This window comes from Schistocerca piceifrons, chromosome 1 (assembly GCF_021461385.2).
Source record: "Schistocerca piceifrons isolate TAMUIC-IGC-003096 chromosome 1, iqSchPice1.1, whole genome shotgun sequence".
NCBI classification, from domain to species: Eukaryota; Metazoa; Arthropoda; class Insecta; order Orthoptera; family Acrididae; genus Schistocerca; species Schistocerca piceifrons.
In genome coordinates, this window is record NC_060138.1 from 1221385298 (window position 1) to 1221409978 (window position 24681).

A 24681-nucleotide genomic window follows, 5' to 3' on the forward strand; every position below is an offset into this window, starting at 1 on the left:
TAGCTTATTCTGTCGTTTAGGGTACATTTGTTTCGTGGTTTGGCAAATTTATTTTGACTTTGTGGCCAGATCCCCTACCTGTCGCCAGAATCAACAGTTAAACTTACGGGAGGAACGTATTTGTGCCTTGTGTGTCTGTCATGCAAACTTCGTTCTGATTGTTACTATATTTCAATTGTTTCTGTACCGTGTTTTCGAGTTGGAGTTTGGGGTCCATCTACGCTTTTCTTGCACGATTGCGGAAAAGAACTCAAAAACCACGGTCAGATGCATCAGCCAACGGTCCGCCGAGTGGAGTGATCCATGTATGGCTCGCCTCCCTCACACGCTAGCGCTCTGCGCGTTAAGCTACACCAGGAACTGTACCTAGGAGTACCCAGGTACCAATCACCACACCCTGAAACGTAAGTCGATTGAAGAATAAGAAGAATCGAAACAGTACTACACAAGGGGAAGACACCAAGTTCCAAACTGTAATGTTACGTACATAAGCTTTGGTTCGTTGCGAGGCGCGTGTCTGCGGTGCTGGTACACATTAGCATAGCACGCAACTACAGGATGAAAGGTATGTGCTGAGATTCGATCAGGATAGAGCCAGTGAAAAATGTCGATAGTTCCCAACCGCAAGGTTGGACGAGTAGTACATCTTCGAGTAGTAAGATCTTTGACAGCTAACAGAGCTAGGTGCACGCGGTAAACGTTTGAGTAGCGGTGAGGAGATGCGCAGAGACAGCAGATGTGTTTCGAGTGGAGCTAGATGCCTGCAGGATGCAGCCGGGTCGTGACAGCATCAAAGTAAGAATTGGCGCTACGCACGTAATAAGCTATATATTGAGCGAAACTCGGCACATAGCTGGGGAAACTAGAAAGAATAATTAATAAAATAGGTTTTCTTTGGTTAAATAATGTCTAAAAGCTAGATAGAAATCCCATTGTTGATGCAATAAGCGTTTTGTGAAACTTTCTCGTAAATCAACGCTATAGAAGTTTTTTTTAGTTTTTCACATGTGCCTTAAAAGTTTGAACAATAAATATTTTTTAGATAAAATCAGAGTTTCATCCCACACCTTATGTCGTTCTCCGCATCCTGTGCTTGCATTGAACCAAAAGGTACATTAAAGTAAAGTTCCCATGAGTAAAGCTAATAATTTCATTTATCAGAGTAAAATAATCTATATGCCATTGCACGGTTGGCAAATGATACAGATCAGGACAGAATTTTTATTTAGTAACAAACAGGGCCAAAATGAGTAAAGTTATCTAGAATGACAATTTTATGCCATTACACTACAGCTGAGTTGAATATATGTTTTATTATCGACTAAACTGGAAGGAGTGCAAGAGATAAGTCCACAGACGCAGTCAGATGCAGGTTGGTGACTTTCATTAATTTTTACCACTAAACTTTCACGCAGTCAGATGTGTATTTTGATTATTAATTTTCCAACAATATTTTCATGCAGTCAGATAAAGTTCAGTTCAGTTAAATACGCAGTCAGATGCAAGTTTTATTTAAGACTAAAGCAGTCACATGCAGTTCAGTCGAGTTTAAATAGAGAATTTTTATTAAGAACACTTTCAAGGAGCCAGACCAAAGCGACTTGTAGGATCAGGTTGGACTTGTTATGTCTACAGAACCTACAACTTTTATGATGTCTTCGCCTTCAGTTCGGCCTAGTACTGCAACCAGAGTATTTTGTGACGGAGCGTGGCCTGGTATACTCACTGTCGACAGCCAGCGCCACTTCTCCCCTGGCGACGTCCCCCTGGGAGCCCCTCACTGTGCAGACGTAGACGCCCGCGTCGGCGGCCGGGTCGACTCGCAGGATGTGGAGGGCGGCGCCACCGTCGCGCAGCTCGCGCCGCAAGTCACTTGTCAGGGGGACTCCCCGGCGCTCCCAGGAGACGCCGCTGATTGGGTATCCGGCGTACGGGCAGCGCAGCGTCACCTGTCCGGACTCCACGGCGCGCACCGGGCCCGGTAGAGGGCGCACGTACGGTGGTCCTACAGGCGAAGAGGAAAGATGTTTCACGACTTTCGTGCGGAAATAGGGTACCGGTTATTACATGAACATTTTCTTCTGACAACGTCAGGTCACAGTATCAATATAGAACACTCACATCACCATGCTGTATTCTCTTTTATAACGTTCACAAAAGACAAACAAATTTTCTTCTAGTAGTTGTCTCCACAAACAGGCACACGCTCGGGGATTCCATGCTGACATTGCAGTCTAACGAAAATATCCACAGACTGTGAATAGCAATTTCTTACTTTCGACAGTAATCGAACAGTAGGAAGACTCATTGTCAGACTTTCTCCATGAATTAAACCAGGGGTCTCCAAACTTTTTAGTCCGCAGGCCACATTAACTCCTCCACGAAGTCATAAGGGCCAAGATCTACCTAGTGAGATTAAAGCACCCTAGCACTCCACGATCACCGTAATGTAAGGCTAAAAGAAAGATGAAATGGCAAAAGTCTAAGGTTGTGGGAATAGCTAGCACTGAAAGGAACTACGAGTTTTATTTAATTACATAATTTTGATTGGTTGACGTACCTGACCGAAGCTTGCAGAGAGCATTACACAGTCTGAACTTCATTCAGGTTGTTGAGTTGCCCACAAACCTGACGTCCCACCACTACACTAGTGATGAAAGATGCCGACAACCAGTTTTTATCTTTCCTATTGTATGCCTCAGATCTTCGGACCTATGATAGGATTAAACCTGGAAACACAGGCAAACTTTGTGGCTTCTAAGAGACTGAGCTCAATCATTTCCAAGTTATTATCATTTAAATCTATCACACTAAAATCATTATCTCATTAAAATCATTATCTCACCAATCAGAAATCACTAATTAGTTACTGTCATGCCATATCGATGACAGCCTGGATAATTTACACCATTCCCTGGTCTGCAAGGGCAATAGCCATTTGAAGTTTATTAAGATGTGGATGTGTGCATGTATGACTGGAACTGGGAGAGTAACTTTTTTTGTTCCATAGAAAAGCGACAATTCTGAGATGGGACTCTTAACTGTGGCTATTCTCCTTCATTGGGCTGCATACACAAATAATAGTTTTGTTACTCATTCAATTGAGAGATTCATTTCGTTTTATTATATCTTATTAGTAATGCCCGAAGTTTGTTAATATGGTACTATCCAAAGATCGCGCGGCTGTTACGAAGGTGTCACCTCACATCAATAGCGCAGGAGGTAATGGTGTCCATGCCACTGTGACGAATGGGAGGCGCTCGTGAAGACATGCCCTGTCTCTAAGCTGCACAGTGGCACTGCACTGAGGTGTTGATATACAGCCGAGCACAGAAAAACTCACCTACACTTCATGACGATTAAGATGAAGCAGTATCTGAGATAGGACACCAATGTATTTTGTGTCTTATGCTGAACTTTAACTGTGAACATTATGTCTTTGAACTCCAAGTGAAGAGTCCTGTAAATTTGTCTATATCCAATGATACTTATTCAGAGACAGTTGTAAATACTCAGATCATTCTGTGGAAATAGATTATACAAAGTCAAGTAAAACTTCATACCTATCTTTTAATAAAGTGAACTAATAATTTATATGTTCTAGTTTCCACTCATTCTCCTCTCGGAGACTAGTGTAGAATGAGTGTCATTGTACTGACAACTGTATTTTCATCAGGTACAAGAAACTGGCGATGGGGAAGGGATCCGACATTTATTAGCTGAATATGAAACTCTATACAGGCTCTAGTCCCAAGCCAGTCAAGTACAGTGACCTCATTAAACTGCTTGACGAACATTTCGATAGTCAGGTCCATGTCGCAGCAGTGAGGTTTAAATTATTTCATCTTCAGCAGAATGTCGGCGGCTCGTAGTCTCGCGGTAGCGTTCTCGCTTCTCGAGCGCGGCGTCCCGGATTCGATTCCCGGGTCAAGGATTTTCACCTGCCTTTAGATGACTGGGGGTTGTTGTTGTCGTCTTCATCATCATCATTCATCCCCATTATGGTCGGAGGAAGGAAATGGCAAACCACCTCCACTAGGACTAGTATGGCGGTGTGGATCTCCCGCATCGTTCCCCTCTACTCTGTCAAGGAGTATGGGATTTCATCATCATCATCATTTTATTCTGACGAATTTCACGGACAAAAGGGTATGTCACTGCACATTCTTCACGAAAGCGCCCTGCAAAGTTAACGAAATCTCAAAATCATTGTTAGCAACACTATTACTGTAAGACATAACAGAGGTAGAGTATGTCAACGCATTGTTATTTCAAGCGGCGCAACAATTACTTTAGTTATGTAGTCTTGTAGCGAGTAGTAGAGCCAATGTCGCGGTGTATTGGTCGCGATAGGCCTCGAAACTCAATTGTTGGCAGTATAGGTACCACCTCAAATATTTGGCGGGCCGGACACCGGGGATGTCCGGCCAGATAATGCGGGAAGGATTGCCGGCTCTCGCGGGCCGGTTTCGGCCCGCGGGCCGTAGTTTGGAGACCCCTGAATTAAACTTAACGGCCCTCAACTGTAGAGACACCAGACTACACGACGATGACAGTATCAGCTTCGACTGACTCGCCGTATACGTAGATTTTATTTCCAAAAGTGGAAATTCGTCAAACACATGCGCTATTTTAGTTATCAATTGTATTAGACTGGAAAAGGCAACTTGGAGAACGCTGTGGAGACACCAGTGGTTTCCAGCGAGCTTAGTACTGTGAAATATAAATATTAAAAGTATTTCAGTTCTTGGTAGACAACTGGATAAATAAAGCAATTTTCAAACATTTGGGAGAAATTAATTAAATACCCGATTACGAACCGAACAAAATGTCTAAACAGTGATCTACCATGGACGCTGTTTTTGCATGCCTCATTAACGAGCTCAAATTTGTGTTTCTAATTTGTTTGTTCTTCATATCGTGCTTATTCATATAACTACATTTCCGCTTATGCGTAATCGGAGCAAATACACACAGCTACAGGAACAGTAAAACATCTGGAGAGGTTTATATGTCAACCATATCTTGGCACTTACAAACACAACAGTGCCTTGAAACACTGGTGTTCCGTTTTCCAACACTGTACTGCAAGAAATCGTTTAAAATGGCGCGTTTTTGATAGATTTTTGGTGCACCGGTGCCTTGAAACACCACAAAAAGATTATACACGGCTCAAGCTTCGGAATAATCCTCCATTCGATTATGACATTTTTTCGGTTTGCCTTGTGATGTAAAAAGCGTTCTTACACAGCGTTGGTTCGTATTTCACAGTACAGTGAGAAAATCGGATGTGACTCATTCTCTTTTTCATTTTCATAAATGCACCGCAACTTGGAATTCCACGATATGACGTCACACAACTCGAACTCCTCACACTCTAAGCATGAGGAAGTCTTAAGCCTACCCAACAATTCTGTACAACTGTGAACGAACAAAAATTAATTACGTAATTGCACTATTTGAAAGAAAGCAGTGAACTTAATTTTACATTGAACTCTGGTAACAATCGATTACTTATTTCTGGAAATGATTAATATTTTAAAGAATGTTAAGGTGATATAAATTACTGTTAGAATGTTGAAATTTCCCTCTGAGTTATGTAGCTGAGATGGGAACTCTAGAGTAACCCACTTTTAGAAAAATTTTGTAAACACCGCAGCCGCTTCTAGTAGTAGATAAGACAGTTCAAGTAACGAACTTGCACGTATGACTTTTGTGCCGCTCTTACTGCTTACACGCGATGATAACAATATATAGCACTACCTTACAGTCTTAGCTCCTCAAAAGGTATGTTAATTCTCCATATCTTAGCCACAAACAGATCTACACTAGGTGTCGATAGCTGTAATAATTAACTTGTTACCATGTTTTGGTTCATCTCTAAGCTGCATATATCTACGCGCATCACTAAAAGTGTTAGAGCATTCATTAATAGTAATGCATGTGCAGTTTAGATTTCTTTCAGTTTTCACTAAGGTGCAACTGTCATACTGAATTTCTTAGACACGTCACTTGATATATTGAATTAAATATATTCCAACGTAATAGCAGTAAGTATCATAAATACTAAGATGTTTGAAATCAGAATTTGCCACATTTTCTATTTTCCCATAAAGATGAACGGGATTGCATTATTTAGGTTAATTATGGTTCAGGAAAGCTGTGTTTTCTATTTATTCTTTCTCGAAAATGGCTTCAGATAACATGTTTCTTCATCGTTGGGTGTCTTTTCAATCCACTGCCAGCCTATGAAGTCTCAACGAAACTACCGTTGTCATCGTACAGAAGCTATGGAATTTAATTAGGGACCAGTGCAGCCAAACACTTGCGAGGTGTATGAGAGATTGCCCGTCACTTACCGTAGATGTTGAGCCTGGCTTCGTAATGGACGGAGCCCATTGCATTGGCAGCACTGCAGCTATACAGGCCGCCATCTTGCACACGAACGGAGGAGATGTTCACGTGACTGATGACGTCGCCAGCTTGGTCCACGTACTGACCAATTGTGTACCTGTAAACAGATATCTGTGAAACATTGGCGTTCGGTGTTTAACATCGCTTACAGCCAGTCAATATCATAATTTCTCCACAGATGATAAAATGAGCTTTCTAATGGACTGACCTAGCGCAAATGTCGTCTACGTCACAAACATTTAATAATGGAACAAATATCTTAACGACGATGATGTTTGGTTTCTGGGAGGCTCAACTGCATGGTGATCAGCACCTGTACAAAGTCAAAATCTTACACAATTAAGTCTAGCCATTGTCACGAATGACGATGATGACGATGATGATGATGAAATGATGAGGTGAACACAAAAACACAGGCCCCAGGCAGAGAAAATCCCCAACCGGCCGCGAATCGAACCCGGGACCCCGTGATCCAGAGACAGCAACTCTAGCCACTAGACCACGAGCTGCGGACAAATATCTTAATGTGGTAATGGTAATAATAGTGGTAGTAGTAGTAGTAGTTTTACTCGTATTTATCAGCCAATCTCTTTTGCAAGGTTGTTTGACATGTCTTGGTATTACAATTTACGAACAATAAAATTAAAGTAATCCACGTGTACGGATATTTAAGACTTACAGATCTAGAATGATAAGGATGGGGCACGTAATCGACCATGGTCTTATAGTAAGAACGATCTCGTCATTTGCCTAACTTAATTTAGGGAGACCACGGAGAACCTTAATCAGGATGGCTAGATGAAGACTGGAAGCTCCACCCTCCCGAATGCAAGGGCACTCTGAAACAGTGCTACCTCATTTGTTTTACCCCCAGTGCACAATAATGCTCTAAAAATAAGATAGTTAATAATAATCGAAGGCTAATGCTACGTTTTTCATTCATTTCTCACTGCCAGTCACCGCACACACTATACACACTTTGTGTCATAACACTACACATACTATCAGTTGATGTCAGGTCCATTTTGTGCACCGCATCTTCCCATCTGATAACCTGAAAAACTGACTCAGCATTACTCTGTTGCCAATGAGATGTTGTTTACGATGTGAAAATACCACTGCATTTGTTTGTTGTTGTTGAGTACCTATTCTGTTCTGTAAATGAGCTCAGTACATTACTAAAGTAACGGATCCGAAAAATTGACTTAGCTGGGGGTTGGGGGGTTAAGGTTTGTAACGTTCCCTGGCAAACTCACGCTATTAATGAACAAGAGTTTATTTGTACCATATACGCCGCTCTGAGCAAGTTGTATATACCGTAATTATTGAACAAAAAATATTATTGAATTTTGTGTAAAAGACATTTGTTATTATCGTAATATTTTTTGTAGTAATATTCTCTCTGTATTTAGGATAGTAATTTTTTCTATATTTATTATGTGATTGTGAAATGTGTCAGTATCTGCGATAACAGAGATGTGAAATTTAGCCAGAGGAGAATAATATTGTCAAGTTACAAAGAAATGTTAATAGTCAGCAGTAGTATAAAAGAACCATGTACAGCGTATTCTTTGGTCTTCTCTGTGTAGAGCTGAATGCGAGAGGAAGCTGTGTCGAAGCGATTTATGAATGGGTAGACTTCTTTTGTCTCTGTCTAGATTTAGCCGCCATTAGAGGAGGCGTTACAAATTAATGTGAGGTCAATTATTGTTTGATCTAAATATATCAGAATTTATCAAAAGTGTGTATTATTAATGTAAATTAGCTTGCCTATGTCATCTATAAAATTTCTTTAAAGAATTTTCAGCATTTTTAGCGGTGTTGCTGGGCTGTGCCGCGACCGATCGATTTGCAGCGGCGGCACATTTAAAAAATTGTTCCGCTAAAGGAAAAATCAACCAAACCCGTAAATCGGGAACAGATAGATAAAAATTAACAGTGAATTAAGAAATTGTTCTTCTTTTACGGTGATCCTGAGACTGATGAATTTTAAACTAATTATACGTTTGTGCATTCGTAGGCGGATAGTTAATGTTAGTTAACATTGAAATTTAACAATTTTGGTTCTTTCAAATAACTCAAATGTATAGCGAAGTAGGTTTGATCAGTGATAATTAAATGTCGGCTTGGAAATAATTAACCATTTTCTGCTAATAGAGATAATCTTGTGTTCCATAGCTAACGCCGGGATAGAATTCAGTAAATATTTAACAAAAAAAAAAAAAAAACCTACTGCATTTAGAAAATGTGTGCCAAGGCCGAATTATGTAAAGGATTTAATTCTCAACTAAATATTCTTAATCAGTTAATATGAGTTCACGTAATTCTTAAATGTACGTAATTCTTTTGAAAGTGAATTTTTTTTATTAGCACACGTAAATAAGATAGAGGTTCTACAACAAAGTTCGTACTTACAGAAGACAGTTAAAGAGAGGCAAATTAATTAACTAAAAGCAATAATTATTATACTAATTATTATACTGTTATACTATCTTTAACGAAAATAAAAGCAATTTCGTTAAATTGGCGCCCAACGTGGGGCTCGAATATGCAGTGGCCACTAAATACCCATGAGATAACTAGGGAATTATTATAGTCGAACTTTGTTGGAGAACATTTAATAATTTTTCCATGTATTGTATGTATTGCATAACCAATATTGTGTGGTAATACCTGTATATGATTTTTTGCATGAGAACACTATATACCCAGAGGCAAGCTGAAGAAGAGAGCTCATTATAGCGAAAAATTAATTACCTACCACAATATCAGGGGGCAGCTGCACCCAAGATAGATCACCAAAAGGTAAAGCTACAGTGTAGTTGTCCTGTGGGTAGTAAAGTGCAGTGTTCTCAGATCATTAGTGGTGTGCTTGTTGTTAGTGTTTTTTTTTTAAATAACAGGACATTTGAGTAGTTAGTCACTGTAGTATATAATAAGTGTGTTTTAACAAATGACCATTTCTTGTGTGATTATGTCAGTGAAACCTGAGTGTTAGGATATTTAGTTCAGATTTTGTTTCTTTTGTTGACTATGGTTATGTTGCGTAGTCAGAAAGATATCAACATGGATAATGAACAACAATTAGTAAGTAGTGATACCGAGTTAGAAAGTGGGACACAAAGTAATGTTAGTGGCGTAGTTCAGGAAGTACAATGTGAGAATCTGGGGGCAGAAGGGCAAGAAATGTTGCCACTGCCAGCCAGTGATTCAGTTGATAGCGGAAATACTGTGCCACCCGCAAGCACTGGACACGGACCAGAGAGTGGTGAGGTGTCAGAAGTGCAATCATTAAGAGTTATGTTCGAGCGCATGCTCAATTTCCAAGCTGAATTTGTACGTATGCAAGCAGAACGCGAAAGAGAACGTGATGCTGAACAAGCAGAGCGTGACCAGAGAATGGTAGCTGAATTTGCATGTATGCAAGCAGAACGCGATAGAGAACGTGATGCTAAACAAGCAGAGCGTGATAGAGAACGTGATGCTAAACAAGCAGAGCGTGATCGACGCCTGCATGAGAGAGACTTGCAGTTAATGCAATCTTTGGAAGCTATGCAAAGTGAGATTGTTAGTTTGAAACAAAACTATGAAACCATACCTAAAACGGTGCAAGAACTAAGCGAAAGAGTAGATAGTATCCAAGTGGCTAACGCCAGTATCGTAGATGAAATCAGTGTACTGACCAACAGGGTGGAACAATTAGAGATTGACACAAATCAAGTAATTGAGCACAAAGTGTCCGAACAAGTGCACAAAATGGAAAGCGAATTTATAAAGGAAATAGACGAGAAAGTGCACGCCGCGATTGAAGCCAAAGATGTGGGCTCAAATGCGGAAGTGCAGAGCCTGAAAAAGGTGGTACACACTGACATTCCGCTGTGGCAGCGGAATGTCAACCGTCGTCTTCCCGAAATAGAAATCAGCTTGCGGCATGACGAGGCACAGGCGTATGTCACGCCAGCCAGGTCCAACAATGATAGGCATATAAATACAGCAGTAAAAAATTGCGACTGCGAGACAGAACAGGCAACCAATGTAAGCGAAACAAATAAATGCCATTCCAAAATAGTGATTGAAGAAAGCCTGATTAGAAACCGACAGTTTCAGATCTTTACAACGGAGAAGAAATCTGTTCACCCTGTAGTGTTTATCAAGGGATTTAGAAACATTTTGCCTAGCGTTTGGAGTCATACACAGAAAATACAGTTCGTTATGTCTTACATACAAGGAGATGCTGCATTATGGGCAACCGAAGCAGCTGACAGTTGCGATACATATGAGCAATTTGAAAAGGCATTCTTGGCCAAATATTGGTCAACAAGTATTCAGGAGAGATTACGGAAGGAGGTATATAATCCAGAGCCGTATTCTCCACGATTAGGCAATTTGCGAAAATATTTTGAGAAGTACATTAATAAGACCCGTTATTGGGACGAGCAGATTTCATCCCGGGATTTGATTAGACTTTTGAAATCACACTTGCCGATACACGTAAAGGAAAAACTTATACACGTGCCCGAAAATGACATGGAACATTTCTTGTCTGTTCTGGACTCAATTGACCTAATTCAGGAGGACGTTAAGGCAGCCTCTGAACAGGCTAGAAGTAACGAAACGGTTACAGAAATGGTCGAAATAACACGCCTCCACCAAATAATGGAAACGGCGGAGGTAACAATAGGGGACAAGATTATGTACAAAACGGGAATAGAGGTAGAGACCGGAACGGCAATGGTCCGCCGGTGAATAATGACCGGAAAAGGAGGTCTGATGACCGATATGAAACAGGCCCACCAAGCAATAGTAGATGGAAAAATGCCAGGGGGCCGTGGAACACTAATACCTATAATGATGCAAACCGAACTTGGCCACAGAACCAGAGGCCCAGTACGGACCGGCCAAACAGTGAAGGATATGACAATAACCGACCGCCACCACAAAATTCGCCAATTGCGCAACCGTGGCGGCCGACGCAACACAACTTACACATAGTGGAGGTCAGTGACACAGAGCAGCCACACCCATCCACCTGTAATAATTCAACAAACTAGATTCAGCCGAGATACGCTCTCCATCGTCGGCTGAGGTTTGGATTGAGAGCAGCCCGACACCGAACAAAACAGTGGGAATCTGTATCCTCAGGTATAATGACGGGGTACAGATGGGACATGAACTGATAACTGAACCATCCACGTGCATAAAGGAGCACAAAGACAAAGTACAAGCGATAATAGAGATCAAAATTAACAATATTGATGTGCAAGCGATCGTAGATACAGGTGCTACTGTCAGTGTCATGAGTATGGACTTATTCAAAGTACTGGGGAAAGAAAGGCGTATGCTGACTTTTCCTGTGAACAATTGTAAAGTCACTGGAGCCATAAGTGCACAGCGACAAATAATTAAACTCCAAGTGCGGGTAGAGATGTATATAGGGGAAGAAGCCATAGCGTGCTCATGCCTGGTAGTAAAGGGTTTAAGGGTAGCCTGTATTTTGGGTGTAGATTTTTTGAGAGAAAGGGACGCAGTAATCGACCTTTCTCGGGGAAAATTAAGTTTGATGAACGCTGGTAGGAGGATAGAATTGTCCATGCTCAGATCTGAAGAGGTACCTGTGCCTAATTGTAATGCTATTAACATAAAGTGTAGGAATCAGTGGATACTACATTTAGACAATCATTGTCAAGGACAAAATCTCTATTATCCAGACGTACAAAGTGATCAATTAAAAGCAAATGTGGACGCACTAGTGAACAAAGTATCACAGTCCGAAAATTTGAACTCAATGCAACAGCAGGATTTGGTACAGTTATTAACTAACTATGCAGATGTATCTTCAGAACGACCAGGAATTGTTAAGGGATATCAGTACAATATCGAGGTGAAGCCTCACAAAACCTACTGTCGAGCCTCATACTCCATTCCTTGGTCCAAGAAGGAAATAGTAGCTAAAGAAATAAGAAAACTGATCGAGTGGGGAATAATAGAACCGTCTTTGTCCCCTTATAGTAGTCCTTTGGTGGCGGTAGCAAAAGCAGACGGACAGGTACGGTTAGTATTAGATGCGAGAGACATAAACGAAATTATTGTACCTGTCAGGACTCATCCGGAAAACTTAGATGAGCAAATTCAAAAATTCCATGGAGTGCAATATTTGACATCCATTGATATGAGAAGTTCATTCTGCCAAATCCTGCTCACACCCGAGTCGAGGAAATATACTGCATTTATATTTGGGGGAAGGAGCTACCAATTTAGGGTACTACCTTTCGGCTTAAATGTAAGTGCAGGAGTTTTCATAACAGCCCTCGACGCGGTTTTAGGTCCGGATTTGCTGCAAAGGGTAACAGTGTATGTAGACGATCTGGTGACTGCCACTGCCACCTGGGAGGAGCAGGTAGAACTACTGAGTAGAGTCTTAGAAAGGTTTAAGCAAGCGGGAGTAACAGCGAATCTCGAGAAATCCAAATTTGGACGTAATCAGATTGAATTTCTAGGTCACATAATAACACCACAAGGCATCAAACCTGACAGCAAAAAACTTGACGCAATTCGTGGGTTTCCTAGTCCGAGAACTAAGAGAGAACTCAAAGCGTTTATAGGTCTTGCATCCTGTTTTAGACGGTTTGTTCCAAACCAATTAATGAATAACGAATCTTTATTGAGCCTGTTGCGTAAAAATGCGCACTGGGTGTGGACAGAAGAATGTCAATTAGCATTTGGCGCTATCAAAAACGCCTTGGTGAATGCAAACATACTGCGACACCCAGACATGACAAAAGATTTTTGCATAGCGACAGATTCGTGTTCATACTACGGTCTGGGCGCTTGTTTATTTCAGTGGGACAGGAGCAACGACCCCACAACAATCAATGTAATCGGATTTGCCAGCGCACACTAAACAGCTGTGAGAGAGCATATTCCGCTACCGAATTAGAGGCTCTTGGAGTGGTTTGGGCGGTAAAGAAATTCAACTATTACATCTATGGTAAAGAAGTCAAAGTATTCAGTGACCACCAGGCTCTGAGCTATTTAAAGTCTTGCAAATTATACCATACCCGCTTGCTAAGATGGAGGTTAGCATTGCAGGAATATAAAATTAAGATTATGTACCTAAAAGGACAAGATAATGTTGTAGCTGACGCCTTGTCGAGGCTCCCACTAGGGCAATCCTCAGTGTCAAAGATTTTGGAACAATCGGGGGAATATCGAATACTCTTAGTACAAGATAAGGTACATAGGAGGGACCTTTTACACATGTGTAAGAATATGTCTATATTGCAGGAAACTGATCCGATTTGGCGAGATATCATCAGCAAAATTAAAGAAGGAACCAATCTTAAAAGTGTTCAGAATTTCAAAATAGTAAATAATATTCTGTATTATAAAACAGGTCTGTCAAATGACCATGGAGTCGTGTGTATACCGCAACAGGCTATCCCAGCTGTAGTGTGGCACACGCATTTAGCATGGGGTCACTCTGGGATAGGCAAAACAATAAGGATTTTATCCAGATTCTGTTACTTTAAGGGAATAAGCCAGCAGACTCGCATCATTATCAGGACTTGTCCTCTGTGCCAAAAAGCTAAGTTTCAAAATAAGTCCACAAGGTTTGAACTGCATCCTACAGTGCCTCATCGGCCACTTCAGTTAGTATCTATAGACATAGCAGGACACTACCCACGAGCCAGGGGTGGATTAAAGTACATTTTAGCGGTGTATGACCTTTTCTCTAAATACTTAAAAGTATACTGCCTTAAATCAGCCACTGCTCGTGGAATAGTTAAATGGTTAGGGAAAGAATATTTTACACAAGTGGGTAAGCCTGAAGCGATAATATCTGATAATGCTTCCTATTTTACAGGCCATACCTGGAAAAACTATTTACATGAACAAGATATAAAGCACATACTAATATCCCGTTTTCACCCACAAGCAAGTTTAGTAAAGAGAACATTTGGAGAGTTAAATAAATTTTTCAGGCTATACATTGCATATAAGCACACAAGATGGCCAGATCTGATACCTAAGTTTTTGGAAATTCACAACGCAACCCCGCATGCTTCTACGGGGTATCCACCAAACGAGACTATAATGAATAATAATAGAGTTCTGAATGAGTGGCTGGCACCTTTGCCTAAGGTCCCAGTCATTCCTGAGCCTAAGGAAGAGAAGATAAGAAAAGCAGGGTGCAACCTTACCAGGTGCGCTCAGAAAAGGAAAGAAAAATATAATCGACATGTGACAGATAACCAAAAATTTATTGTTGGGGACTTGGTACTCTTACGCAATCATCCTAAGTCCTCGGCATCCTTGAAACAGAATAGCAAGTGGCAATTGGTGTACAATGGACCTTTTAGAGTAGTAAGTGTGCCACATGAGTGTAGCTATCTCTTAGCAGATCCCCACTCAGGGAGAGTACGGGGACTGTATCCGCGTAAGGATGTAAAAATATTCCTATAGTAAAAGACTAATAGTCCTATGTGGACACCATTCTTTTGTAAATGAATGAACATTAATGATGTGTGATCTGTAGACATAATGTACTAGTGTAGAAGTATTTAGTTATAAGAATATGATTGACTTTCTCTTTTGTTTATGAATATTTGTGTTATGTCTTCTTTTAATTAATGTTAGCTTAAACATGCTCTAAATGTCTGCACAGATAACCTGATTAGTGCAATTATTTATAGTGTTAAATTGTGACAGAGATCAGTCAGGAGGAACATTTTAGTAATGATTAGTTTGTGTACTGCATAATATTCTATATGTGTGTCAAACTTGAAGTATTTCTTGTACAATCTTTTCTATTATATGTGTATATATGTATATATGTGTAGCTGTCAGATTGACAGATTCGAACCCAGAATAATATCAATAATATGAGGCCCTGAGAACTTTATTATCTAACCAATGTTATCAGAGAGAATAATGCACCCAGTAGTGACCCGAGGGCACCATGGGAGGCAAACTTATTGCAAATGTAAGTAGCGCAAAGTTACGCACAAAGAAGCTTCAATTGAAGCATGTGCAGATTCAGTCAGTAAAAAAGGAGCTAGCCTGATACAGTCCAAGTCAATTTTAGCCTACAGAGACTACACTGTAGTTACGTAGGACCTTGCAAGTGAAGTAAGACATAATTTCAAAGGAGTTATTGAACAATATGCCTGAATCCGGCTGGAATGCACATATAAAATCTACTCGAACACGAATATAGATGATTTTTGGGCAAACTAATACGAAATTTTAATATTTGCTACCATGTACGCAAATATCACACACCTTGGTAAGTAGTTACGAATGTGCTGTTACAAAAATTGCACAACGGACATTGTAAATAAAAATAAAGGAACTTAAACAAAAGTGCAGTATTGTGTGGCAGAGACAGACAGTGACTGTTAAACATGCAGCAATACGTCACGAAGTTGTTGTGTATAAGTAATAAAAAACTGTATCATCGCCGTGCGTGCAAGTGGACAAGGAACTAGCACGACACGAACAGTGAGCCGATAACGGACGGTGGACCAAGTTAGTGTCAAACTTTAATTCTTTGTGTGTCAAGGGACGCTAGGAAAGCGCATTGACTACAGAGATACATTTTGTCCTAAGGTGAAAACTTGCGTGTGACTAATGACAAGTCATGACATGGTGAAAAATATTGTGTGCCCATAAAACGTGTTACTGTGACAACGAAACATTGTGCAAACCAGACTAGTGAAGGCCTACTGAATAATAACTGCCAATAACTGTGTGCGTTTTTTTCCCACAGCAGGAAAAATGCCCATAAGGATAGTACACTGTTTGTGAACTTGTTGCATGTTTGCTGGAGCACTGCAAGAAGATGTCACACGGGCGAGCTGATATACAACGCGCATCCGGCTACATCAGCCATGCAGCGGCCGCAGCAGCCCGTAGCAGACCAGACCTCTCCGCGGCGTAGCTGTCAACACCGGGGGCGGTGACCTACACGGAACCGACGCGCCGCGCCGAGCGCCGCTCAACAATCACTCCGCACCGCTCACCAACTACAGCATTATTGACTTTTTCCAAAATATTTACATAAACTGCATAACATGCCAATGACTCCATTTTGATAAACATTGAACATTTATTATGTATGTCCGTAAACTGATAAGAGAAAATGAACACTAACAAGTGTAAGAGATGAATTTGTAACACGTAGGTAGTGGAAACATTATGAAAAGTGATCCTGTGCTAAGTGATTTTTAAAAAAAAAAACTAAGTGATATATCCTAGGACAAGTGACCTTGCAGTATATCCCAAAATTAATAATAACGAGTAGTTAATCACACACAAAAAAAAACTTTCGTTGAACTGTATGTGACTGTGATATTATGTAACCGTTGGTGACAAACTGCTAAATTAATTCAAATGAATGACTGTTAAAGAGACAATATTAATCATGAACCAACTGGGATGGCTGGGCTCCGGCACAGTTTTGCCCAGGTTTCATGTCTGCCTTCGCCCAAATGGGGGAGCCATGAACATATATAACCCTGGGACTAATTAAAAGAGCCATTCCATAAAAAATACAGAATTGTAAAGAACGTTACTGGCACCATTGTGTCAAAGTATAGAAACTCTTTGCCAAATGCGGCCAGGGGGCAATGTAACGTTCCCTGTCAAACTCACGCTATTAATGAACAAGAGTTTATTTGTACCATATAAGCCGCTCTGAGCAAGTTGTATATACCGTAATTATTGAACAAAAAATATTATTGAATTTTGTGTAAAAGACGTTTGTTATTATCGTAATATTTTTTGTAGTAATATTCTCTCTGTATTTAGGATAGTAATTTTTTCTATATTTATTATGTGATTGTGAAATGTGTCAGTATCTGCGATAACAGAGATGTGAAACTTAGCCAGAGGAGAATAATATTGTCAAATTATAAAGAAATGTTAATAGTCAGCAGTAGTATAAAAGAACCATGTACAGCGTATTCTTTGGTCTTCTCTGTGTAGAGCTGAATGCGAGAGGAAGCTGTGTCGAAGCGATTTATGAATGGGTAGACTTCTTTTGTCTCTGTCTAGATTTAGCCGCCATTAGAGGAGGCGTTACAAATTAATGTGAGTTCAATTATTGTTTGATCTAAATATATCAGAATTTATCAAAAGTGTGTATTATTAATGTAAATTAGCTTGCCCATGTCATCTATAAAATTTCTTTAAAGAATTTTCAGCATTTTTAGCGGTGTTGCTGGGCTGTGCCGCGACCGATCGATTTGCAGCGGCGGCACATTTAAAAAATTGTTCCGCTAAAGGAAAAATCAACCAAACCCGTAAATCTGGAACAGATAGATAAAAATTAACAGTGAATTAAGAAATTGTTCTTCTTTTACAGTGATCCTGAGACTGATGAATTTTAAACTAATTATACGTTTGTGCATTCGTAGGCGGATAGTTAATGTTAATAACATTGAAATTTAACAATTTTGGTTCTTTCAAATAACTTAAATGTATAGCGAAGTAGGTTTGATCAGTGATAATTAAATGTCAGCTTGGCAATAATTAACCATTTTCTGCTAATAGAGATAATCTTGTGTTCCATAGCTAACGCCGGGATAGAATTCAGTAAATATTTAACAAAAAAAAAAAAAAACCACTGCATTTAGAAAATGTTTGCCAAGGCCGAATTATGTAAAGGATTTAATTCTCAACTAAATATTCTTAATCAGTTAATATGAGTTCACGTAATTCTTAAATGTACGTAATTCTTTTGAAAGTGAATTTTTATTATTACCACACGTAAATAAGAGAGAGGTTTTACAACAAAGTTCGTACTTACAGAAGACAGTTAAAGAGAGGCAAATTAATTAACTAAAAGCAATAATTATTATACTATCTTTAACGAAAATAAAAGCAATTTCGTTAAAGGTTGTAAGCTGGACACTGACATGGGCTGGCGTTTTCACCTTTCGAGAGCAGGTTTTCATCTTTCGAGAGCAGCTTTCGGTCACACCATATGAGTGTGTCGTAGGATCCAAGTGAAACTTTAAATTCATCAGAATTAAATAACTAAACTGAAACAGCTTGAGCTACAGTTCTTCCATTCGTTTGTTTGCTGTCTCATAATCAGACAAGTTTATGAATGTACGTCCATTGTCACTGCTATGAATTTCACAATTTCACGGTGATTTGCAATAGTGGTGATGTTATTTATCATTCAGTTGATTTCTCAGAAGCCGTACTACCCGATCGAGCTCTTTGGTTCACATAAGGCGCAGGTCGTACTTAAAGGCTCTGAGACAAAGCCGCCCGAAAATATATATTAAAATACACTTATCAGTTAAGGATTATAGAATTAAAATACCAGAAGTATTTCTAATATTTCGCACATGGATTTAAATACTTATAATTTTTCTCGAACTGTTGATATCGAGTGATGTTACTCGAACAGATAGTGGCTAGTCGAGTGATGTTTTTCGAACAGATAGTGGCTAGTCGTAGGGATGCACCTCGAAATCCTGGTTACCTCCATTTAGCAGAGGTTCGAAAGCGTGGCTTCTACGGAGTACAGCTCTTATGGGCCTCCCAAGGATCAGTTCGTTTAGCACGGGGGTGTCCTACCAAGCTCCATACGATTATCAAATTTCGGGGCTTAGAACGAAAGGGTATCAACAGAGTGGCTGAACCTTCGTTATCGAAGCCCTGGCTCTGTACGTTCTCTATTGGGCTTCGACGCGTCGTTAATATTTGGATAGTAATGAATATAATAGCTTTTTGTTTCTGTCAGTGGAAATTCTATCCGCTGTAGGAAAGACAATCTCTGTTTACACATTTCTTGCTAGACAGCTCCACAATATCGTAGTATACGTGGCATCATCTAGCTAGGATTTCAAAACGATTACAGGAAATTAGCGCACCAAAAACGTCCCGTTACCTTTTGTTGTTCAGAGTTTCCTTGCTTGCTGACAGCGTTTGCTTTATCAGCACGTTTATTTGTATGAATATGTTGTGTCTGGGTTCTTGTGTGTTTCATTTTGCTGTGAACAACTCTAGCATACCGCGAGTCCGAAAACGACAGAATACAAGTAGAGTGTGCAGTTTATTAGGCAAAAATTTGGATTGTGAGCTTAAGGTGAAAGGTAAGGAACTTGGTGCTCCCAGACCCGATCTAAACATAAATCAAGAACGAAAACAGTACAAGTTCAGGCGAGGGTAAATACATAATATCAACGGAGCGTTGTACCAGTACGGGAAAAAAGTTTAACTATCGACGTCACATTTCCCTACACTTTAGCACAACAAACCAAAGTAATAATGGAGCGTTTTGGAGACATCTCTAATATAGTCCATCAAAATGGCTCAAATGGCTCTAAGCACTATGGGATTTAACACATCTGAGGTCATCAGTCCCCTACTTAAACCTAACTAACCTAAGGACATCACACACATCCATGCCCGAGGCAGGATTCGAATCTACGAACAGCAGCAGCGTGGTTCCGACTGAAGCGCCTAGAACCGCTCGGCCACAGCGGCCGGCTGAGGACCATCACTTAATCTGCTTATCTTCGTAAATTGCGAATATAAATTCGAAAACGAACATCACGGGGACTGTTAGGTTTGCTTCAGTCAGCTACTAGGTACAAAAGAGCCGTAACGTCTCGGAACATGAATACCTCGCCGTGCAAACTCGTAACCGCTGCTGATTGAACAGTATCACCTATGGTCTACGGGCCATAGACGGAAAACATTAAACCTCTCTAGCTCGGAAATTAGAACACAAAGAAAACATTACGCATCCAGCGAAGTTAACGTATACCGCCTTAAAGATCTCTCCAAACGCATCATCTTTAGTACGCTTTGTTGTCATAATGTACGGCTGCCTGCAGATCTTACCTTGCATGTCACTTTTCGTATTATTTATTAGTTGATTACGGAAAGGAGAGCTTTGGCACCATAGTTCCTACCTCAGTACGGTAACCACCAGCCGCCGCTGGTTCACATGTATGCTGGCCAAAGTTCCTATGGTACGTTAATATTCCCAACTGTTTACTGTGATCTACTACAGAGAGAAACGTTAAGAACAAGCACGACTTTGTAACTTGCTTCTACGATCGTTCTGCACCACCATACGGTGTACTATGAGCAAATAATCTCCAGAGGAGTGAAGCCTCGCTCGTCGTTGTTAATAAAGTCCACTCTTAGGGTGGTCGCACCAGAGAAATGTTAAGGAAAATCTGTTTTTGTAGCATAACTCTGCATAACATGTAGAATGACAGATTAGCTGTCTCTGAAATGATTTGCTGCAGGAGACTGTTGAAGGTGTTATGGATTGATCGACTAACACCCACATACAACAAATCACTTCTGAGCCTGACCGAAACAAACACACACACACACACACACACACACACACACACACACACACAGGACTTCATTTGCTTGGACTGTGACCTTCTGGGGGTTGTTTCTGAAATGTGGACTTCATAAGACATTATTTTTAACTCTTTTCTGAGCATTTTACGAGTGTGAATACTACATTTGTACTGGTAAAAAATATAGTTCAATCTTGCATCTTAAAATCTGCAGTTCTGATTTTGTTTCGTCAGAGGTGCCGATATGGGGTATCGGGGCGTACCCTCAGAAAACAAGCAGAATGTGTAAGTCATGAAGGGATTATAACTGTCAATAGCTTATTTTTTATTTTCTCCTTTCCTTTGTTTCAGAATCTGACAGAGTAAGGATAGGAGAATTACCATGGAAAAATTCAGCTTTGTTCAATAAACCAAAATGGAAACTAACGATAAATATAAAGTTATTCAGACATGTAACCTCTTTATGGCTTTTGGCCCACCATGGATTGGCTGAACAGGTTAAGATACCGAAACGACGGTTTTTGGATGAGTGATAATATGCAGAGGAGCATGTGATTTATTAGTACTTTTAGCTCTGGTATCAACTGGGATACCGAAGCGTGGACGGATTTTTTAAATGAATTGGTACACTTTTTTGAAGGAATTCGAAAATGTTTGAAAGCAACAGTGTAGTAACGTATATAAATGCCGGTGGTGAAATTTTATCAAAATTTATCCAACAAATGTGCCGAAATTGAAAGGCAAGACGGCCGGAATCTTATAACAGCCCGTACTTCACAGTCGGCGGGGATTATTGGAGGCATCTTAAAACACTCAGTACACAACGTAAACAAGGAAGAATCAGACTGTAATGACGTCAGTGCGTAAATTAAGGTACAGGCTTTCATGTAAAAATAAAGTTATTGAGATATCTTAGCACTTTTTTTTAAATTTCAAAACGCTACTTACTTAAAAAAAACACGCCTTGTATCGGTTACAACCCTATATACGACAAGTATCTCATGAGTAAAGTAAAATTTTTCTTATTTGCTACCACATCTTTGGTAAAACCGACGTTTAAAACACGGTTACAGTGGCCTTCTTTGGCCTTCTTCTGGTCTTGCACAGGCCTAGGAAAGGCCTTTGTGACATTGAGCGAAACGTCAGTTTTCTACATCGATAGTTATTTTAGAATATGATGCGGTGCGGTATCCAGGAAACTTATGTGAACTGACTAACGCCGCAGAAGCTTAAGCTATTACGAGTAGATGATGTGAGTACAGTTTATCTTATTGGTAATACTACGGAAGGTGGCAGGGGTAAAACACAGGGAGCGAAAGGCTATTTACAATTTGTACAGAAAGCAGATGGCAGTTATAAGAGTCGAGGGGTATGAAAGGGAAGCAGTGGTTGGGAAGGGAGTGAGACAGGGTTGTAGCCTATCCCCGATGTTATTCAATGTGTATACTGAGCAAGCAGTAAAGGAAACAAAATAAAAGTTCGGAGCAGGTATTAAAATCCATGGAGAAGAAATAAAAACTTTGAAGTTTTCCGATGACATTGCAATTCTGTCAGAGACAGCTAAGGACCTGGAAGAGCAGCTGAACGGAATGGGCAGTCTTGAAAGGAGGCTATAGGATGAACATCAACAAAAGCAAAACGAGGATAATGGAATGTAGTGTAATTAAGTCAGGTGATGTTGAGGGAATTAGATTGGGAAATGAGACACTTAAAGTAGTAAAGGAGTTTTTCTATTTGGGGAGCAAAATAATTGATGATGGTCGAAGTAGAGAGGATATTAAATGTGGACTGGCAATGGCAAGGAAAGCGTTTCTGAAGAAGAAAAAATTGTTAATATGGAGTATAGATTTAAATGTCAGGAAGTCGTTTCTGAAAGTATTTGTATGGAGTGTAGCCATGTATGGAAGTGAAACATGGACGATGAATATTTTGGACAAGAAGAGAATAGAAGCTTTCGAAATGCTGAAGATTAGATGGGTAGATCACGAAAGTAATGAGGACGTACTGAATAGAATTGGGGAGAAGAAGAGTTTGTGGCACAAGTTGACAAGAAGAAGGGACCGGTTGGTAGGACATGTTCTGAGGCATCAAGGGATCACCAATTTAGTATTGGAGGGCAGCGTGGAGGGTAAAAATCGTAGAGGGAGGCCAAGAGATGAATACACTAAGCAGATTCAGAAGGATGTAGGTTGCAGTAGGTACTGGGAGATGAAGAGGCTTGCACAGGATAGAGTAGCATGGAGAGCTGCATCAAACCAGTCTCAGGACTGAAGACAACAACAACAACAACAACGGAAAGCTTCACGTAAAACCGTGATAGTAAACTGTGTGTGTACATCCTGTGGATTGTGGAAAACATACCAACACGATGACGACAAATTTCGTTACCGCAGGCGCCACCCGTCTGCCCAGTGGAGTACCCGTTCCGCCTGCCAGCGGTGCCCGCTGACTCGCGCTCACCTGTGGCCCAGCCTGGCGGCGGTGAGCGCCTGCCCGTCCAGCCTCCAGGTGAACTGCGGGGGCGGGCTGCCGGCGGCCGAGCAGCGCAGCGACACGGGGGGTCCCGGGCTCAGCGCCTGCTCGATGAACGTCGACTGCAGCTCCGGCACCGTGTCTGCCGGCAGAGAGGCACGCGCTGGAGTCTCGCTATAGCAGTGAAAGTCAACGGATCTAAAGAGAGAAAGGGTCATGAGACGCTATAGCTGGGAGACCCATATGTGTAGGATCAGCCACCTAAAAGGGGCTCTCTTCCTCCGCGCACAACGGCCTCTACATTCATTGTGTGTGATCGAGTCTTAAAGGTATCGTTTGAGCGTATATGACCGTAATCGGTCTGTACATTGTGTCATGTTTGTATCGTCAAATGATCAGAGAAGGAATAAGGTGAAACTAAGTGCCAGTATGTAGCCTGAGGCTTTTAAATAGCAGCAAGTGGGCCGTAGAGTTTACGCCTGCCTGCGACGAACAGATCGCCATCAGTGGACAAAGGTCAAAACCATCGTACAATATGCATTACATGAGTATGTGCCAAGCAAGATCGTAAGAGGTGGAAAAAAGCCACCGTGGTACAACAACCGAGTTTGAAAACTCCACAGCAAACATAAACATAGCCAAAACCTTGTAGAGAAACAAAAATTACACGAAGCGAAATGTAGTGTGAGGTGGGCCATGCGAGAGGCGTTCAATGAATTCGAAAGTAAAGTTCTATGTACTGACTTGGCCGAAAATCCTAAGAAATTTGGGTCTTATGCCAAAGCGGTAGGTGGATCAAAACAAAATATCCAGACACTGTGTGGACAAAATGGTACTGAAACAGAGGATGACAGACTATAGGCCGAAATACTAAATGTCCTTTTCCAAAGCTGTTTCACAGAGGAACCCTGCACTGTAGTTCCTTCTCTAGATTGTCGCACACATGAAAAAATGACAGATATCGAAACAGATGACAGATGGATAGAAACAATCAAAATCGCTCAAAACAGGATAGGCCGCTAGACCTGATGGGGTACCAGTTCGGTTTTACACAGAGTACGCGAAGCAACTTGCCCCCCTTCTTGCAGCGGAGTACCGTAGGTCTCTAGAAGAGCGTAGCGTTCCAAAGGATTGGAAAAGGGCACAGGTCATCCCCTTTTTGAAGAAGGGACGTCCAACAGATGTGCAGAACTATAGACCTATATCTCTAACGGCGATCAGTTGTAGAATTTTGGAACACGTATTATGTTCGAGTATAATGACTTTTCTGGAGACTGGAAATCTACTCTGTAGGCATTAGCATGGGTTTCGAAAAAGACGACCGTGTGAAACCCAGTTCGCGCTATTCGTCCACGAGACTCAGAGAGCCATAGACAGGAGTTCCCAGGTAGATGCCGTGTTTCTTGACTTCCGCAAGGTGTTTGATACAGTTCCGCTCAGTCGTTTAATGAAC

At 40.8% G+C, this 24681-nt stretch overlaps 1 protein-coding gene across 1 annotated transcript in view; it reads right to left on the bottom strand.

Moving 5' to 3' along the window:
- LOC124779545 (Down syndrome cell adhesion molecule-like protein Dscam2) overlaps nt 1–24681 on the bottom strand; it is a 291097-nt gene that overhangs the window by 180079 nt on the left and 86337 nt on the right. The window contains exons 5-7 of the mRNA XM_047253718.1: nt 23217–23370; nt 6360–6511; nt 1727–2005 (exon numbers count right to left, since the gene is read on the bottom strand). Of these exons, the coding sequence (XP_047109674.1) occupies nt 1727–2005; nt 6360–6511; nt 23217–23370 (585 nt within the window). The remainder of the gene's footprint in view (nt 1–1726; nt 2006–6359; nt 6512–23216; nt 23371–24681) is intronic.